At 24.4% G+C, this 20,526-nt stretch overlaps 1 protein-coding gene across 1 annotated transcript in view; it reads left to right on the top strand.

Moving 5' to 3' along the window:
• The window catches only part of LOC100201999 (uncharacterized), a 41,824-nt gene that overhangs the window by 6,187 nt on the left and 15,111 nt on the right, over window positions 1-20,526 (top strand). The window contains exons 3-6 of the mRNA XM_065816899.1: window positions 5,747-5,831; window positions 5,918-5,975; window positions 16,012-16,135; window positions 17,190-17,397. Of these exons, the coding sequence (XP_065672971.1) occupies window positions 5,822-5,831; window positions 5,918-5,975; window positions 16,012-16,135; window positions 17,190-17,397 (400 nt within the window). The 5' untranslated portion in view covers window positions 5,747-5,821. The remainder of the gene's footprint in view (window positions 1-5,746; window positions 5,832-5,917; window positions 5,976-16,011; window positions 16,136-17,189; window positions 17,398-20,526) is intronic.

Here is a 20,526-nt window from a genome sequence, read left to right as displayed (position 1 = left end):
TTTTAATGAATGAGTTCAATACTTAATATGATACTTTTGCATTTATTTTGTTACATAACTCTAACTGTTAATAATAGATATAAAAAATCTACGATAATAACTGCTCGGTAATGTAAGTGATGTAACGTAAGTTAAATATATAGTATCAAAAAAACCAGTTTATTTTCCTTAGCCAGTCACCTCTGATAAATTTTTATATATATTTTAAATTGGTATAGAATTCCCAACATCTTGTGAAAGTTTCTAATACAAACCGCTTTAATGATTTACTGAAATCTGACATATAAGTTAAGCAATTTTTTTACCTTGGTTTCCATGTAACATAAGATAAGTTCAGTATTAAGTTTGCCCTCTTTGTATTGTATATATATATACAATATATATATATACAATATATATATATACAATATATATATAATATTACAATATATTATATAATATATATATATATAATATATATATATATATATATATATATATATATATATATATATATATATATAAATGACATTACATATAATATTCTTTGATAATTTAAATAAAATGAGTTTTTAAATATAGTAACAAATTATTTATAATGTAATTTATATAATTAATTTGTTACTATATTTAACAAAGTAATAAGTAGACTTAATAATTAATGTATTTAATATATTTACATGGTAATTTATGTATTTCATAATTTTGTATTTTTGTTATACATTTTTATTACATATTTAATTATGTATTTAATAATTACATAGTTTATTTATTTAATATATTTACGTAATAAATTATGTATTTAGTAATTTACAAAGCATTTTGCATTGTTTAGTAATTTTTAAAAAACATATATAAACATTTTTTCCTTTTTAAATTTTAGTTTTATGAGCTTAGATTTTTCTTTTTTTTTTTAATTTTCTTTTTGTTAGATAATTTATGTTACAAATTTTCTTTTTATTTTCAGCACATTTCAGTTGTAAAAACATAATGCATAAAAAAATATATATTATGCGTGTTCAGGATTGGTGTTTGATCACACTTCTTTAATATTTATCGTACATGTCCGGCAAACTTGAGTCTTTATCGGACAAATTGTCCAATAGAAAAAAGTTTGTTATTTCGAGCCCTGTATATATATATATATATATATATATATATATATATATATATATATATATATATATATATATATATATATATATATATATATATATATATAATATATAATAAATTATATATATACATATATATATACATATATATATATATATATATATATATATATATATATATATATATGTATAGATATATATACATATTTATATATACATATTTATATATGTATATACATATATATACATATATATATATATATATATATATATATATATATATATATATATATATATATATGTATATATATGTATATATATATATATATATATATAAATATATATATATATATATATATATGTATAGATATATATACATATTTTTATATATATATATATATATATATATATACATATACATATATGTATATATATAGGCAAAATAAAGCCTGGGCGTAATATAATGTTTTTGGTAAATGTTAAACATGTTGATGTTTTTTATTTAGTTATTTTTTTAAAACTCCTCACATGAGATTTAATTTCAATATGGTTGAAAAAAACTTCAAAAAAACTCTAAACTTCATGTTTAAAACAGTTTCTTTTTCAAATTAAAAAATAAAAAAAAAATATCTTAGCATGTGCTAAAAAAAATTTTTACAAATCAAAACAAAAACATTGAACAAAAAAACACAAAATAAAATGCATACAAATAGTTCTAAGTGAAAACAAAAAACTTTGAAAAACTATAATCTTAACATTACAAGTATTCAAAGTTAAATTACGTAAAAAGTAAAATTATAAAAATCTTTTTAATAATTAGTCATTTTCCTTTTTGTTATTATAGTCCTTGTCAAAATATTCATATTCAATAACTTTTTTATTTACAAAGAAGAAGAATGTACATATATGTATATATATATGCATATGTATATATAGGTGTATATATATGTGTGTACGTATATATATATATATATATATATACACCCACACACTCAACGAAATTTCCATAGTTCCATGTAGTTATTTCAGATTTTATGCAGAAGTTATTTTAAAAATTAACCACAAAAATTATATTTATTAGATCTATTGCAAGCAAATAGGTTTATGACAATTTTATGTGTTTCTGAAACAATTGAAACTAAATTTTCTAGAATATTTTTAATTTCCGGTATATATACACGCACAATATCCATAGTTTATTTTGAACAATCATCAATTTATTTTGAACAATCATCATTTTGAATAATCATGCAGTGAATAATTTTATAAACTTAGGTGAAAATCACAACAAAAATCACCCTTAGGTCAGAAATAAAAAATAACCAGAAGGCAACATTCTTCCATTAAGTGTTTAGCATCATCTGGAGTATGAACAGCAAGACAAATAAGGACTGAACTGGAATTATCTGTGACCACAAGACGTGTCCAACAAACTTTGTCAAAATCTGGACGGTTTCAGTGGAAAAAAATGATCACAAAACCACCATTGACTAAAAAACATAAAGGTTCAAGATTTGAGTTTGCCAAGGACCACATGACATGGGATGCTGAAAGGGAATATGTTATTTTATCTGATGAAAAAAAGTTTAACTTATATGGACCTGATGGTTTTAAGTATTATTGACATGCCTTGAAAAAAAAACCGGTAGCATTGCTATGAGTCGTAACTTAAGAGGAGGGACAGTTATGGTGTGGGCTGCATTTTGTTTCCACGGCATAGTTCCAATATGTTTTATTACAACACAAATGAATGCAAGAAATTATGAAGATCTTTTAGAGGATGTTTTAATTGAGTTTAATGAAGGTTTACCTACTGAGAATTGGATTTTCCAACAAGATAATGCGGCAATTCACATGGAAGTAAGTCTAAAACTTTGGTTCCAGAAAAAAATATCCATGTTTCGAATTAACCATCCCTATTACCCAACTTAAACCCTATGGAAAATTTATGGGGAATATTGGAACGAACTATATATGGAAATTCTCAACAGTATAATACGATAGAAGAGCTTACAACTTCTATCTAACAAGCATGGAGGGTATTTCAAAGGTTTGTTTGGAAAATCTTATAAAAAAGTATAAAACCAAATCTTTGAATTAATTAGTGTAAAAGGTGGTTTTTTAATTTTTTAAATAATTTAGTTTTTTACACATTAAAAACTAAGTATTTAAAAGATTATTATTTTAAACAAAAATTATAAAGGTTTACTTTTGATGGAACTATTGAAATTTTGCATGTTTTTTCAAAATATTTTAAACTTTTAGTTTTTTACAAAATAAATTAATAATTATTTTCTATTAAAATATTATTCATATTTATTCCTAAAAATTCCTGAAACAAAAATAAAATTCCTGTAATAAACAAAAATAAAATGCAAATACTTCAAGAATTCATTTATTTATACAAATTGTAAGTGGAACTATAAATTTCGCTGATATATATATATATATATATATATATATATATATATATATATATATATATATATGTATATGCAGGCCTTGTTTTAAATAAAAAATGCTTAATGCATTAGCTTTAAAGACATCAACTTTTTTAAATAACTGCAATAATATTAATTAACGCAAAACAAGTTAAATGTTATTTAATGACTTTTTTATTATTATTATAAAAGAATGGTTATTTTCTTTTATTTATTTTTTAATATTAAATAATTAAATTTAATATTGCTTTTCTAAAAATGTTTGGTATTACCAAATTTCTTTCTTTTCTTGACATTTCCATAAATGAATTAAAATATGTTAAACTTGTGAGTTTTTAAAATGACTATTTCTTAAATTTCCAATTGTGGCTTTGCAACTACAGATGATTTTTTATTTTAAAATATTAGCGAGTAAGAAATAAAAAAATTATTTATTTGTTTATTATTTTATTAAAATTATATCGCTGTATATGTCATTTATTAGGAAATAATGGCTGCGATTTAACTTATGCTGTAAAAAAAAAAGTTAAACTTACGTATTGTACAAATTTTTGATGCTGCCGTTTATTTAAAATTTAGTTTTGAGTAAAAAATAAAAATGTTTTGGAAGGTAAGTCGAAAAAACAATTGCGATAAAAATGAGGTAATTCTTTTTTATAAACAAATAAAATTTCAATATTGTATAAAATTTAGTAATATTTTTAAATAAATTTGACTGTTAAGTTAAACCCAAGCATCAACTTTAATTTTAATAAACTTAAATATATTTTTTAAATCAAAATTAAATTATATATTTTTAATATCTAAATTAAATCTTTTTTTTTTTATCAGAATAAAATTATATTTTTATTAAATTAGTTTTGAATTAAATCATATATTTTTTATAAGAATTAAGTTATGTTTGTATGATCTTTGCTTCAAGCTTAAAAAATCAACCATTAGAATAAAAAAAAAACAAAATAAAAATTTTCACTTGTAAATAGCGCTTATATAAAACATAATTGTCATTCAAACTTTTCTAACAAATATTTTTACATAAATGTCATTCAAAAGTTAATGTGACTTTTTAAAATTTTTTCAAAATCAATTGCTTCTTTTATCTTACTGCTTATTAAATAATTTAAAATTTCAAAAACAATAAAAAGTCGCTTAACTGAAATCGCTTATATATCTGTGTATGTGTGTGTGTGTATATATATATATATATATATATATATATATATATATATATATATATATATATAAATATATATATATATATATATATATATATATATATATATATATATATATATATATGTATATATATATATATATATATATATATATATATATATATATATATATATATATATATATATATATATATATATAAATATATACATATATATATATATCAATATATATATCAATATATATATATCAATATATATATCAATATATATCAATATATATCAATATATATATATATATATATATGTATATATATATATATATATATATAATATATATATATATATATATATATATATATATATATATATATATATATATGTATATATATATACACACACACATATATATAAATGGATACAAATATATATATATATCTTATAGCTTCCTGCTGCAAAGGAGTGCTGCTACATTGACTGAGGGTTTGGAATGGGGCAGCAATCTTTTCTTTCATTATTCATTGTTTTTTTTCTTTTTTTGAAAAATTGACATTTTTCAAACAAAAAAAAAAGCACAAGCACATTAAGAGCTCAAAATGCTATAAGGAAATTGTGCCTTTAGATATGGATTGAGCATTATATATATATATATATATATATATATATATATATATATATATATATATATATATATATATATATATATATATATATATATATATATATATATATATATATATTGTTTTCTTTTTCTGAAAAAAGTCTGCATTTTGAAAATTTCCTTTGGGTATATGTAAGGTATATATTACCTTTAGGTTTAATAAAACCTAAAGGTAATATATATATAAAGTATATAAAGTTTTTAAAGTAATATAAAAAATTTTCATTTTTTGATTTTTATTGCCTTTTTAGTTTATTTTTTATTTTTCTTTAATTTTTGTTGTTCTTTCTTTTTTTCTCAGTTTGTAGGAGGTAAAAACAAATGATTTTAAATTAAAATATATGCTAAGCTTACTGTAGTAGAATTATTTGCATTCAGATCAGAAATTTGTTAAAAAACAGAGAGGCTGTTAAAAAATTATTCCTGGAATCGGAGTTCATCAAAGTTGACACAATGACAATGGGTAAGAAAATACTTTGCTGGGATGTTCATGCAGAAAAGAATAAGAAAGTAAAATTTTTAATTTTGATTTCGGACAATTCTATTTAGCTTTGGTACAAAACCCATCAATGTTTCTTACTATTATTGACACTGCTGATGCTGATTGGTAAGTCTTATAGTATTTTTGTTGAACTGATTGTAATAATTTTTTTTCCTATAATCACCTACAGTCAAGGAGGCTAATCATTTATTTATTTTAATTTTTATGACTCTTTTTTAACCCTATGATTCCAAAACACATAACCTAACATAAAAAATGGCTGCTACACAGAGCAATTTGAGCATAGCACTACCAGGTGTTTAGTGGGTATTGAACTTGATAATTTTGGGGCATTAAACTTTTTTCTTAGTTTGTTTCGAAAAACATCCTTACCACTACGGTGGTAAAAAGGTATGCAAAAAATATTAAGATATGTAAAAACATAAATTATATTAAAATTATATTAAAACTAGCTGTCATGACCCATAAAATATAGGTCTCAGTAAATCTATTCCACACCAATTTTCTATACTTATTCCTTACTTCAATATGTTTTAGTAAGCGGTAGAAAAGTAATTATATAAATATATAAAAACTATACTTATTGTTTAATTTTTAAGGCTATAAAATAAATTTTCTATTATAGTTAACTTTAAAAAACTTTAAACGTTTCGGTAGACATTGCACAAATCGCTATTTATCTACGAATTGGATATCAATACTAGTCTAAATAATATTTAGAATACCCACTTGAAGTGTGTTAATTAATTATCATTGGTATAAAAAGTTTCAAAAAATATGAGATGACTTAAATATGTGGAGTAACGGACTTACCATGACCCGTATAATTATTACTGAAAATTAATATATTACTGCTCAAGGTAAGTCTATTCCACACCTCCCATTTTAATAATTTCGCTTTATTTCAATAATATTTAAAGAAGAGCAAAATATAAAAATCTTTGTTTTGAGTTAACGATTAACTATCAATACTTTACAACTTTTGTAAACTTTTATTTAAAAAAAAAATATGGGGATGGACCTTATTATTTTTTTCTTTAATAAGTTCAATAATTTTTTTTTCAGGCTATCTGCAGCTTGTTAGGACTCTTGCCCTCTTAATTTTAAAGAAAATTATAATGTCCGTGTAAAAACTTTTTTCTATAAAAAAGAAAGTTGTCTCTAATGTGTGCACTTGATCAATTAAAAAGCACATTAAAATCTTAAACTCTATCATGACTCTATCACCTGCAACAAATTTTTAACGGTGTTTTTATGTTTTTAGAAATTTTAAAAAGCTTTTTAAAAAATTATCTCCCTTTTGTTTGTTAATAATATCTTTATATATTAATATCTTAATTTTAAAAATTATATCTTAAATATTAATATCTTAAAAAATGTTAATAATAACTTTATATATTTATATGTTAATAGTATCTTTATATATGTTATGTATGTAATATCTATAGACTTTAAAAATATTTTACTTTGTATTCTAGAAAATTGAAAAAGATTAAAAAAATAAAAAGTGTGAAAATGAAAGGATTTAAACCCATGCGAAGCACTTCAACCACTTTGGCACGCTATAATATTATAATAATATCTTTTAACACTGTTTAATAAACTAAAGATTTATTAAACTTTATAAAATGGCATGTAAATTGTATATAAAAGTGCATATAAATCAAAATTAATCAAATATTGCCACAATAAAATTTTCAAGTAAAAGTAAATCTGTAACACTTGATATAATTTTTAACAATTTACATAATTTGAAGTTTACAATAGATATTTGAACAGACTTGCATTCGCACAGATAAAATACGAATCATGATGGATTTTGGTTTCAAAAAAATTCCTAATAGCTTTGCAAAATTGAAGATATTTTATTTACACATTTATTAACAAATTAACAAAACATAACAATTATTATTAGTTTTCTATGTCTATCCATCCAATCGGTGATCCATCCAGTGATGTGATCCACCAATCGGTGATGGATAGACATAGAATTGAAAACTAATAATAATTGTTATGTTTGATGTCACTCCATATTAAAAGTTTTTTTTTTTAATTATGCAACTTGAGTTAGAGATAAAAAACAACAAAATAATCAGTTGCGGTTTGTTGAGTTTTTTTTTTTTTAAATCCTAAAAAGTTGTTGTGCAGTAGGTAGCACTAACAAAAAAAACAAAACTTAAAAAAAAACTAAACTTTAGTCTTCCTAAAGATGAAGTACTTAAAAGAAAGTGGTTTAATCTGATAAATTGTGCTGTAGATAGTAGTGCATGTAGCAAGCAATGGTTTACTAAAATCTTGTAATGTTTATGTTTATTTGGCACACTCTATTACTTTTAATTTGCATCTTAATTTAGTATTGGTAAATAAATATCAAAATATCAGTACTCTTTATGCCCTAATATAACCAAAATAATATGTAGACAGCAATGCAAGGCATCATTTTATTTAGACAGAGATCTTAAAGTTTGTAAAAAAAGAAGTAAAATCACCTAAAAGATTTATATTTTGCAGCATCTATTCGCTGTTTCTTTTGGTTAACTTTTAAAGTTATTGTTAAATAATGTTTTTTTGACTTCGCGTATAAAAAAGGAATACTTTGTTTTCCCTCAATTCAATATGATTACTTTTGATTTCGCGATATTGTCACGTGATTCTGACTGGATGGATATTGAACAAGCACGTCATCTGATCAATCTAAAAAATTAATTGAATTAAAAAAGGAAAAAATACACCTCATGTATTAACAGGAAATCAATTTATTTATACATAATAACAAAACAAAAAATATTTATAAAAAAAGTATATATTTACAAAAAAAATTGAACTAAATTTGCATTATCAATTACCAATTGGTAGATTAAATTTGTAGATTAACCAACTACAAAAATACTAATTATAGATGCAGCATATTTTTTTCCCACCACTCTCTCTCCTCATACTTTACTTTCTACAGAATCAATCAACACTCTATATTGAAAAAAAAACGGCTGGGTGGGCTTTTGCTCTATATTTAAGCCCACCCCTTATATGCCTTATGAAATGTGGGCCCCATTTGATTTGCAATAAGCTGAAAAATTTGATTGTAAGATATGTCTAAAATGAAAAAAAAAAGACATGATAAAAGAAGTAAAAACATTAAAGATTAAGTTCTAGAGTATTGGTAAAAATAGTCGAAATCTGTAGATTTCGACTATTTTTACCAATACTCTAGAAAGACATTTATTTCAAAGATAATTAGCTATTACACAAAATAACAAAACATAAAAGCTATCAACGCAAACAAATTTTGTAATTTGGTCAGAAAATAAAATTATTCTTGCCTTGACTGCGACAAACTAATTCTTTTTTAAACTATTAGCTAATGATCAACATAGCCATGGATTATGGATAGATCAACATAGCCATGGATATGGATCAACATAGCCATAGACATGGATTTGCTAAAATTAATTTTTTTACGACCTAATCCTCATTTCAGATGTTACCCAGTTTTGCAGACCATGAATTTTGAACATTATACTACCATCAAGAAATGCAAAAATAAAAAAAGAGGAGATTTGATCACATTTTTAAATTTTTAGAGGATAATAGAGGTTTTTGAAAAAAGAGGACACTAGAGGATTTAGAGGAGTTGTAGCCACCCTGTAATATTATATATTTAAGGTAGTAATCAATATATATAGGATTATTGACAAAATATTATAATTGTAATATTTTGTCGATAATCCTATTTATTATTGATAAAATGTATTTAATAAAAATGTTATAAATATTTAATAAAAAAAACAATAAAAAGTAATTTAAAAAATTATACATTTTTAACATACAAAAACTCAAAAATTAAGCTAATTAAAAAAATTATAAGGCCTGTCTGCTCAGCAAGTACTGGCATTGAACACTGAAATGTAATCCTCCCTCATAAAATCACTTTCATTACTTTGAAATGTATTTAATGCAAGATTTCCAATAAATAAGTAAATACAAAACTAATAATAGAAAACCTCTATAAACTATCATATATTTGCTTCAAATGGAGAAACTTGGAAATATTGAAACTTCTTGAATTATTTCATTTTTTTTTTTTATATATTTAATATTCTAAAGAAAAAAGGTCACTAATACAAATTAGAAAAATTAAAAAGTGTGTATATATGTATGTATTATATATTTATGTATATATTTATATATTTATACATATATGTATATATATATATATATATATATATATATATATATATATATATATATATATATATATATATATATATATATACATATACATATATATATGTATATATATATATATATATATATATATATATATATATATATATATATATATATATATATATATATATATATATATATATACACACATACACACATCCTTTCAACAATATTTTTTCAACACATTTTTCTCACTACTAACAGATTAATTTATGTGTGTCATTATGACAGTACTCACTTTACTGGCACTGACAACATTCTTGTTCTCAATAAAGCCAAGTCTTATTATAGCAAAATACTTGCCTAGTAAGGTTAACACTCTTGCTGTAAACTAAGGCAAGTGACAATAATTTAAAGCCATGTAAACAATATAATAACCACTTACAAACTATAAACACATAACATTATAACACATCACAAATATAGAAACACTTCATATATAAAAGATATTTACATACTTACAAAAAATAAATAACACATAAATATTATTAAATATATAAATTAAGAAAAATATATAAATTAGAAACATTTATAAAAAACAACCTTATTTTTGTAATATTTGTTTAATGACATACCTTATAATAAATGTTTAACAGCTTTAAAAAAAACAATCAAACAACCTGGTTTTTTATATTATAAAAGCAAACAGATTTTATTTAAAGTAAGGTATTAGATGATCTTGTTCTTCAACATGCAACATAGAGTTGACCATGTGAGATGCAAGGGATTTGGGGATAAACACTAATTTTATAAGGAGATTGACCTTTTGACTTTTGAAAAAAGCATCTTCAAGAGTTATTCTCTAATTTAAAAAAATAAAAATTACAGATTAATCTACTTTATATACAATTGACAAAGGACTTTAATTTTTTATTATTAAAATCCATGAATTAAATAAATTACCTGACTTAAAAAAGCTACTATACTGTTTTAAAATCAACATAAGGTTTATGATTTACTACAGAAGTCATCAATTTAAAAAGTTTTCGATCTTAATACTAATTAAGCTGATGAATCAATGTTTTTAATCTTATTACTGATTAAGCAGATATTAACATATTATAAAGGTTTATGAATACCTCATTGGGTGATCAAAATTATAAAGAGAAATATTAAAAGACCAAGCATGCTTAATCTGCTTTATAAAACTCCGTGTAAACGCGCACGAATGATTAACAGCAACAACTGCATTGGTATGATAATCAAATTTTTTTTTTGGCTGGCCACTAATGATATTTTTTTCCAGGTGCATCATCTTCATTGATTTAATGGTCAAAATATAAATAAATTAACTTCTAATAGGTGTTTCTTAACTATTCCTTGTAATTTAGTATGTTTAATAAATTAATAAATTGAAACTCAAGAAAAACCTCAATACTCAAATATTAAATTGCGACAATGTACAATGTTTTAAATATTTACAAGAAACCATTGTATATTGTAGACAACAACAACCTAATCACAGATTTGAAATTTAAATCCTTCTTTGCAATTAAATGAATATCATCATATGAATCATCATCTTTAATGTCAATTGCATCTCTTAAATCTTCAGTTGCATCACATACACAATCAGCTTGATTAATCTCTTCAAGAAAATTGGTTTGCAACTTTCCTACTCTATTTTGTTTACTCAAATTAAAGTTGAAATATATTGCAAAATATTCAATTAAATTTTAAGAAAATAAATATTTAATAAATCTCAAGTAATTAAACAAGTCACAGTTGCATTCATATACTTTCCCTTCATGCTCTAAAAACTTTTAGGTCTAGTTTCTTCCCTCGCACATTAGTGTTTTGGAACTTTCTCCCATCTTCATGTTTTTTTGACTCATATAAATTACAGTTTTTTAGGTCTTCTGTCAACTGTTTTCTTGCTCTTCAACAATATTCTTTATTTTCTGGTAACTCTCAATTTAAATAGTGTTTGTTTGCAGCCTTGTTTGTAGCGAATTATTTTGAATTTTTTTTTTTTACATATTCACTTGGCTTTAACTTTGTCCTCATCTAATTGTTAACTTGTTTAGAACTTATTTTCTTCACTTGTTTTACTACAGCTATAAACATTTGTATTAGCCATGGCTTACATTTTTTAGAATAACTGAAAATTTCTTTTCTTAGCTATGTCTAGTAATTTTTGTGAAATTTTTAAGCTTTTTGTTAAAGTAATTTAACAAAGTGCATTGATTAAAAGTTGTTTTTGGAGGCCTACTCCATTCAGGCTCCTGCACTTTATTTTTCTTATGTTCATTCAATATAAGTCTGAGAGTCAACTTTTTACATTCATTCAATGTTTGTTAGTCTATTGAAAACATCTAAAAAAACTATGTGCAATAGATTTCCTTAAAAAATAATAATGTTCAAAGTTTCAAAAAAATCCAAAGTTTTGTGGCTTTATATATACTATATTTCTAGCCAAAGAGTTCCCCCAAGATATATTTTACTTTAATATTTTGGGAACAGCTGAAAGTAAAAACTGAGTTTTAATGAAAAAATGAATTTTCATGAAAAGGAAACATTTTCAACTCAATTAAGAAAGAAATGTTATTTTAAACCGTTTTTTTCTGTATGATTATTTGTAGACCTGTCAAGAAAGGATCAGCTAAAAAACTTTGGGAAGAGATAGCAAGTATATAAGTAAGACTTACCAAGAATAAAAGTAAGACTTTTTAATGAAATGCTACAAACATCTTAATCTTAATCCATTTAGATGGTTTATAGGCCTCAATATCATTTACTAGTGCATGTTCAACTTTGCTGGATTTCAAAAATGAAGGAGCAAAGTATAAGGCAACAATAAAGTAAGGATATAAGCTAGAATCTTCTGTGCATACTCAGGGTGTTAATAATATGAGGTGTAATGTCCAGAAGTTCCTGATTGATGCAGTCACACATATACCTGGCAACATAGTTAGTAGCTGGTTAGTACAAACTAAGGTAAGTTGACATTCATATAGAATACAAGGTACTCTACCAAGTGATTTTAATCATTCTTTGGAAAGAAATCATGCTCAGTGACATGAATAATTAATTTCTTAGACTTAAAACTATTTAGATTCTAAATTTATACTATTAAGATCACTTCCAATAACCAGCTCACTTTTAGAAAGCTTCTTAAATTTCTTCCAAGTTCCTGCTTTAGTAACAATAGGGTAATAACTATCCATGCAAGCCTGCTTTAAATCTATAACAATTAGACATCTGTTTAGAAGGTCCCACAGTCTGCTCTTTAAAAGTAGAAAGTCTTCTTGGATTGTAACATCATCGTTTGGCATTGAAGTATTATGATGCATGGAGGCTGTTGAGAAACTGATATAGTTAATATAACTGCTATGACATGCGGTAGTGGTGTAATGGTAAAGCGCTCGCTTCATAAGCGAGAGGTTCCGAGTTCGATCCCCACCACGTCCCTGGTAGTACCGCGCTCAACTTGTTTCTTCGCGCAGCGGCCTTGTTTGTCAAGGTTTGTGTTTCGGAGTTATAGAGTTGAGAGGGGGTTATAACCACTATTAAGTAGCCTCCTCATCTGTAGTGGCCTTCATGGCCTTGAGGAGGTGAATAACAAAAAAAATATATATATCAAACAGTTTATTGGTCATTATTCTGAAATCTTTCTTGGTTATTTTTGGTTTGGTTACATTTAAAGTGTTTTCTCATTACAAACAGCTTTATATTGCTTTTAAATTCCCAGAAACCTTAGTATGCTTACCTCAGAAAAAACATTTCTGAGTTCTGAAAACCACCTGGCCCAAATAAAATATTTTGGAGCAAACAGTATTTTTCTGTCACAGCATTCCCTTTCATTCCTTATGCACTTTATATCTCCAGAAGATGTCTTTAGTACAAAGTTATGTCTATTATTGGCAATCGCTTTCTAGGTAGAGAGCTCTGTAGAGTTTCAAAGAGGTAGGCAGGCCTTCTTGGGTTGTAATTCATCAGTGTTTTAACTTTTGCTCTTCTAGTTTTTCTGAAGTATTTAAAAATTTAAGTAAAAAATTTTTTTAAATATTTACAAAATTGAAATCAGAAATAAATCAACTTTGCTTTAAAGTTTATTGAGTATTTATATAATAAGAACTAAATGACAGACATTGGTAGATACCATTACTAATGTCTGCTATTTAGTTCTTATGGGTCTTTATATTACAGCATCCTTGGAGTTGGGAGAAGAGATGGAAGAGGGAGTTGGTGGGCATGGTCAATATGATTATGAATAAAATAATATGAGTGAAATTAAACAGAAATGTTCTTATTGCACATCTGCAGTATTCCACTATTTCCTGTGTGTACGCTTGAACAGGAACTAGTTTTAAAATGCTGTCTACTGAAAGTTAATTAAAGTGATTTTCAACATCGCTAATTCTTTTTAAAAATGGATTTTTACTTGTAGCTGTTACAAGCACACTTTCCATCTTTCTTGGAAATGATATATCAAATCCATTGCAAAATTAGCATCTGCTATAGGCATCTTTTTCATTGGCATCTGCTAGGCATCTCTTTGTTGTGATTGCCACTTTCTTACTCCAGATTCTATTCTTTATCTCTATAAATTTCTAATTTGTCCTTGTATGGAATACTGTTGCCATGTCTGGAGTGGATCTTTGAATGATGACCTTTCTCTTTTAGGCAAGGTGCAAAAGTGCATTCAAACATAGTTAAACCTGCTCTTGCAGCCAACCTTCAACAATTATCACATCAACGTAATGTTGCTTTTCTTTCTCTTTTTTCTATAAATATTATAATGGGTGTATAGCTCTAAAGAACTAGTGTCTCTTGTGCCATCTACTAAATTTCATTCTTGTATTACTCGTCATTTAATTGTCTCATCCTTTTACTGTGACTGTTCTTAAGTGCTCCAAAAATTCTTATTCATCTAGTTTTTTTCCTCAAACTTCAATTCTTTGGAATTCGCTCCCTTTACTTTGTTTTCCTGATTCATATAATTTCCAATTTTTTAAGTCATCTGTTAATTGTTATCTTGTATTATAAACTTCATTTTTCTCCAGTAACTTCCAAACCTAATAGTGGTTGCTTGCAGGCTTGTTGGAAATGAAGACTTTTAAAAACATTCTGAAACAGGGTGTTACACAAACAAGTGCAAAACTAGGATGTTACATAGACAAGTGTAATACTAAGGTGTTACACTTAATAGTGTGAAATAGAACACTAGGAATAATATTTAAAAGCGATAATAAGTTAATTAAAATATATTATGAATAAGATAAATATTAAATTAATTAAAATGATTGAAATTTAATTAGGTTAACTTAAATTATGTTTTACATTATAATTATATTATATCGTGGGTATACTGGCAAAAAACGTTAACTCAAAAATCCCTGTTTAGAGAAATCAATCATTTAAGTTTTCTTCCAATTTGAAATTTTATAATCTAATGAAATAGCATTTGGTGTTGACATTAAATACACCACAATGTTAAGTGTTTATTTAAGAAAATATTTATAGCTTTTATTTTTTTTAATTTTAATTATTTTTTTAATTTTAATTCCCATTTTATGACTTAATGTTAAATGTATTTTTAAAATGAGAGAAAAGATAATGTTTCACTCGGCTTAGTATATTTTGCCAGTTTGTAGAGCGTTGTAAACTTTACAATACTGAATCATTAAGTAAAAACTGCCAATTTTTGACTTAACGTGTTTTGCCAGTATACCAACGATATATTATATAGATTAATTATATCTATAAAAAGTACATATTATCATGATATCTAAGTAATTAACAATATCAAATTTGGCTTAAAATAAAAATATCTTAAATGTATTTAAAAATTTTTTAAATACATTAAAGATGGATTTGAATTAGTTTAGACGATTGCCTAGTTACAAATCTTTTTAAATAAATTTACAATTACTAAGAAATTTATTTTCTCTTCCTTATTTTGATTGTTTAGCATTGCTGCAAACTATCAGTCATTTGGAAATGTACTTCAACTTGTTGTTCAGTGGGTGGAGCAAACAGAAAGAAAGGTCCAGACCAGTGAAGACGATGAAAGTGAAGATAATTTATATGATTCGGTTTGTTTCTTGATATTATTTTTTAGTTTGATTTTTAAAAGTAAATTAGCATTAAAATAAGAGTCAAAATTTGATTGGTCACCAATGCAAATTTGGTTCTCCTATAATTTCAAATGTAGTAACTTTAAACAATTTAAATCTATTATCTGAGTTATCTAAATAAATTAAGCAAATCTAAACTCAAATGTCTTTATAAACAGCAGAAACATGGAGCACAAATTGTTTATTTTCAAAATTGTTTTGCTAATGATTAGCCTTTTCTTAGAAGCACTAAGGCTCTTGATATTTATTAAATAAATGTGTTTAAAATCATGCAACTTATGTTTCAACATCAGATTGTAAAAACTCCCAAGGTTTTCTAAAATATTTTTTGTAAAATATCAAACCGATACAATACTCAATCTTCAGGAAAGTTTTAAAAACTTTTCTGTAAATCAAAAATTTATAATTTTTTTGAATTTTTGATTTTCTATTTCCTATCATAATCTGGTGCTATTGAAAATTTTACAAACCTGAGTCATAAACTTGAAAGAAAGTAAACTTGAAGAAATCAATGCAGTGCAAAAATTCAAACATAATTTAAACTATAATTGTATAATTATAAACTATAATTTAAACTATAATTGTATAATTATAAACTATAATTTAAACTATAATTTAAACTATAATTATAAACTATAATTTAAACTATAATTGTATAATTGAAGTATAAATATAAGTATAATTAAACTTGTTGTCAATTAAGATTCATTACTCGATTTTTCTGATAATACATATTTTTTTTAACATAAAGTTACAGTTGATAAGTTTTTTTTCTTTGAGTTTTCCTGTCTTTTAATTATTATATATACTTAAGTATATCTTTTATTTAGTTACTTAAGTATATTTTTTTATTTTTAAATATTTTGTAATTTATTACTTGACATAGATAAAATAAATAAATAAAAAACATACGTTCACAGAGAGTTTTATTTAAGTTTTGAAACTTTAGTTCTAAGTCAAATCTGCCACTAATCATGAACTATTTACATTTTACAATAATATTTAATTTTAGTATTTTGCACAATCAGAAATTTCATTAAATGAGGAAAACCAAGAGCAGGAACCAGAAACTAGCAGGAGCCAGCAATTATCTGAAACCAGTCAAAACAGGCAATTGGATCCAACAAACAGGAACTTGCCACAAACAAACAATCAATCTCATCCACAAATATCAGCATTAGATCTTGCTAATGCACTCTCATTTGCTTCAGCATACATAGGTATTTTTATAATATTTTTTTCTTTAAAGTTTTGTTCAAAAGTTTAATCAAGTATATTATTTTAATAAGTTAACATGGAATTAAAATTGTAATTAAAAATGTAAAAACATTTTTATCTTTTTTAAATAATTTTTTTTTTTGTTTTGTTATTGGCATCATTTTGTTGTATAAATTACATTTTCATTGATCGAGTTGTCATAATCTAAAACTTTTGTAAGTATACACTAAAGTAACTCTCGGAATTAGGGTCGGCATTCGGCAATGCCAACCTAACTGCCGATCTAAAAGTGTTTGAGGTCAGCAAAAAGTTGCTGTCCTCATTTCTATGTTTTAGGGTAAGACCTTTGTATCCAATTCTTTTTTGCTGACCTGCTGCCAATCTCTAAAAGATTGATGTTGGCAAATTATTGCCGACCTCATTTTTCTTGATTCCGAGGGTTGCTTTAGCAACCCTTGAAATTAAAATTGTTTTAAAATTTCTTTTGCTGACCCAATCTTTAACAGTTTGAGGTCAGCAATTATCAACATTTATTAACAACCTAATTTTTCCTAATTCCAAGGACTGCTAAAGCATATATATATATATATATATATATATATATATATATATATATATATATATATATATATATATATATATATATATATATATATATATATATATATATATATATATAGAACTCTTATATGTTGTCCGAAAATTTTTTCCATATTTTGTTGACAAAAAGTAAAAATTAAAATGCTGGAATTTTTTTTTTCTTAATTGATAGACTGCCCCAACCAAACCCTCAGTCAATGTAGCAGCACTCCCTTGCGGGTCAGGCTAAAATATTGTAGATGTAGCAGCACTTCGTTGCGAGTCAGGCTATTTGTCAGTCAATGTAGCAGCACTCCCTTGCAAGTCAGGCTATAAGATAGTCGATGTAGCAACACTCGGCGCATGATTTACAGTAAAAAAAATAAAAATAAAAACATTTTATTAAAAAAATTAAAAATAAAAACATTTTATTAAAAAAAAATAAAAATAAAAATATTCAGAATGTTTTTAAAAACATTCTGGTCAATTAAATTTGCGTTTTTGTGGTTTTTTTTAAAAACAATTAATTTGTAATTAAATGTTTTGTCTTTAATTAAAGAATTAAAAAAAAAATTTAAAAAATGTTTTGTCTTTAATTAAAGGTTTTGACTTTCGTCCAACACGCAAATGTTGGACGAAAGTCAAAAGTAGTTAAAAGTGACGTATGTGTTGGCGTAAGAATCACTTTTTTCCTTCCGTACTTCCCAAATGCAACAAACTATAGAACTATATATATATATATATATATATATATATATATATATATATATATATATATATATATATATATATATATTTATGCATATATGCGTATATATATATATGTACATATATACGTATATTTATGTGTATATGTGTACATATATATATATTTATGCATATATGCGTATATATATATATGTACATATATACATATATTTATGCGTATATGTGTACATATATATATATATATATATATATATATATATATAAATATATATATATATATATATATATATATATAAACGCACACACCCACACACACATATTTATATATATATATATATACTTACATACATACATACATACATACATACATACATTAGGGTGACAATTTTTTTTTGAACTTTTTAACTTTTTTTTGGAATTTAAAATACCACTATGTGAAAAGCTGTTCTATGTTCACTTAGAAGTTCATAAAAAATTTTTTAGTTCAAAGGTCTTTATGTAAAACTTGTATGCCAATAACACATTTTTACCAGTTTTTTGGGTTATAATTTCAAAAATAATGGTATATAAAATAAAAACAACTGCGTAAATACAATTTCTTAATATTTTAATCTATATTTATTGAAGATGGCTTAATTCTTTCTGGGAAATATTTGTGGATATTAATTTGCGATGTTGTCTGATTACTAATAGGATATTTTGTTTTTGATAAAAAAAACTTTTTCTATCAAAAACAAAATATATATTATTAATAATTTATTTTGTTTTTGATAAAAAAAAAGTTATTGTAAGATTCAAGGTCCTTTAAGCTGCCTTTAGTATGAATGGTGTATAACCAAACCTTAATCTTACTAACTAAATCCAGTTTGTAATCAAATCTTTCAACTGAGTGCTATCATTAAGAACAACAACCGTTAGCTTTTCGAAGTTAATGATTTCAATTTCAGGCACTTTATGCTGAAGTAAAGTTTCTAAAATGTCTGATTTACTTTGCAAATCAAGATGTGAATCAGCTAAAACCATAATAACTGTTTTAGGAGACAAGTTCCAAGAATGAGCTTGCATATTCTTTAACAGCGCATTGCCTGCCTTTAAGTTCCATTCTTTTTATACAATTTTTGGAAGCTCTATAGTTATTTAAAACAGAATGCCTAGCAAGACTTTAAAAACATGGTTGCATGGAAAGTTCCTATTATAAAACACATCTTAGAAACATTTTATTTTTGTTGTTCATGTAGATAATCAATTACTGGTGATGTAAAAGCAAGATATTCTACAAGATGCTTGTAATCATCGCTTGAAAAAGTTGTATCCAACTCTTTTGTTCAAAATACAAACTGTATATGCCAGAGCCAAAAATAAGTGAAATCTCAGAAAAACTTTTAAATCTATATTTAGCATCAGGAACAGAAATTAACGGAAAATTTCCTCCTATTGCTTCCTAAAGTTTGAATAAAGTTTATTATTTGGGCTTTTGCTTTTAATCCAGTTATAGCTTTGTAAACATGTTTAATGTGCAGTTCGTAAATATGATGTCTACACATTAACCAAAGCAGTGGTTTTTTTAAAATTCTAGTTAAAATTTTAATTGTTCCATCCAATCTACCTGTATTTGTGGCAGTAGTGTCAGTACAAACTGCAAAAACGTGGTCAAGTACTTCAAAATACTCCAGCTAAAACCTGATCAAGTGCTTTTCCAGTGTTACTTTTTACAACTCCTAGAAAACGATCATCTATATGCCTGAATTCTGGGCTTGTAACAGAAACAGGAATTTGGTCCTAATTAATTTTCTGCTTCAATTTTTATTCAATACGGCTAACTACTTTTCCATCAAAATTTCATC

Source organism: Hydra vulgaris, chromosome 13, assembly GCF_038396675.1.
Source record: "Hydra vulgaris chromosome 13, alternate assembly HydraT2T_AEP".
NCBI classification, from domain to species: Eukaryota; Metazoa; Cnidaria; class Hydrozoa; order Anthoathecata; family Hydridae; genus Hydra; species Hydra vulgaris.
Note: the sequence above shows the minus strand (reverse complement) of the source record. Positions and strands in the feature narration are given on the sequence as shown.